This window comes from Echinops telfairi, unplaced genomic scaffold (assembly GCF_000313985.2).
Source record: "Echinops telfairi isolate 266 unplaced genomic scaffold, ASM31398v2 ScPeMD7_17;HRSCAF=63, whole genome shotgun sequence".
Classification (NCBI taxonomy): Eukaryota; Metazoa; Chordata; class Mammalia; order Afrosoricida; family Tenrecidae; genus Echinops; species Echinops telfairi.
In genome coordinates, this window is record NW_022103914.1 from 3,552,292 (window position 1) to 3,553,451 (window position 1,160).

The following is a 1,160-nucleotide window of genomic DNA, read 5'->3' on the forward strand; positions in this document are numbered from 1 at the left end:
GTGAACCTGGAGGGTACGATGTTTTGTGAAATAGGTCAGTCACAAGAGGAAAACAATACTGTATCTGACCACCTTGGCAGAAAGTCAAGAAAATGTTTATTCACAGAAAGAAACCTCGTTTGGTTCCCAGTGAAGGGGAGGGAAAGAGAGAAAATCAGGAACCACTTAGAGCAGTGGTTGTCAACCCTCCGCATGCCCTCAAGATGAGTTCTGCACACCCAGCTGGAAAAGATGCAGGAATGAACTCCAAGCCCACGAGTGACTCGGAAAGTCAGCGAGCCCGGAGGGTCTGAGGAAGGTTTCAAAGCAGTGAGCCCTCAGACCCGGGGTGGGGTGGGGGTGGGGGGACCTAGGCCCCGATCCTCACCATCTGGTTAGACGCCGTGTACTCATTGGCCTCATTCAGGTGGCACTGGCCATCGTGGGGCTGCACCAAGCCCCCCAGTTTCCCATCCAGGGCGATGTGTGGCACGTCATCCGTCGTGAATACCAGCAAGTGCAGCGCATCCTTTCGCCAACCGATCTTCTCCTGAGGGACAAAACGCCCACGTGTACAGGCTGCCTCCTGCACTGGACAGCAGGCAAGGTACCGGCACAATACCCGGCATTACCGCCTGAATTTGGCCCAACCCGCTCCTGGGCTGTGCGTCAAACCACTGCGGAGGTTCTACAGGCTCAGAGAAGGCACAGTGTGGGCAAGGGGATCCTAACTGCCTGGAGACAAACCAGGAAACCACCAGTAAGTCCGCAGGAGAAAGGCTGGGCTCTCTGCTCGCATAGACCGTCTCAGAAACGCACAGGGGGCACTATGATAATGGCACCCCGCCTTTGAGGTTTCCCTCCCCCCTCCCCGGCACATAGAGCAGGACTGTTCCTTCCTTCTAACCCCTTCCCCACACGTCACCTGGTCTGGCCTTCTCACCTCCCTCTCACCTCAGGGTCAGCATGGCCATCTGCCCTCCTCCCCTCTGCCTCCCTTCCTCCCTCCTTCCAGGTGTACCTTATAGAGCATGTAGTGGTTTTTGGTAACTGCAAAGATGAGGTTGATGTTGCTCTCGGCTAGTTTCTCTCCAAGCAGAGCGAGGGATGGGTAGTCCTGGAGCAAAGGCAAAAGTCAAGGTGGGTACATTTCCAAACAGGCTGCGATTCTGGTGGCCTGC

The 1,160-nt window shown here is 55.9% G+C and overlaps 1 protein-coding gene across 1 annotated transcript in view; it reads right to left on the reverse strand.

Annotated features, from left to right (window-relative positions):
- Positions 1 to 1,160, reverse strand: part of ITGB5 (integrin subunit beta 5) — a 159,664-nt gene that overhangs the window by 65,764 nt on the left and 92,740 nt on the right. The window contains 1 exon segment of the mRNA XM_045287518.1: positions 324 to 529. Coding sequence (XP_045143453.1) covers positions 324 to 529 — 206 coding nt within the window.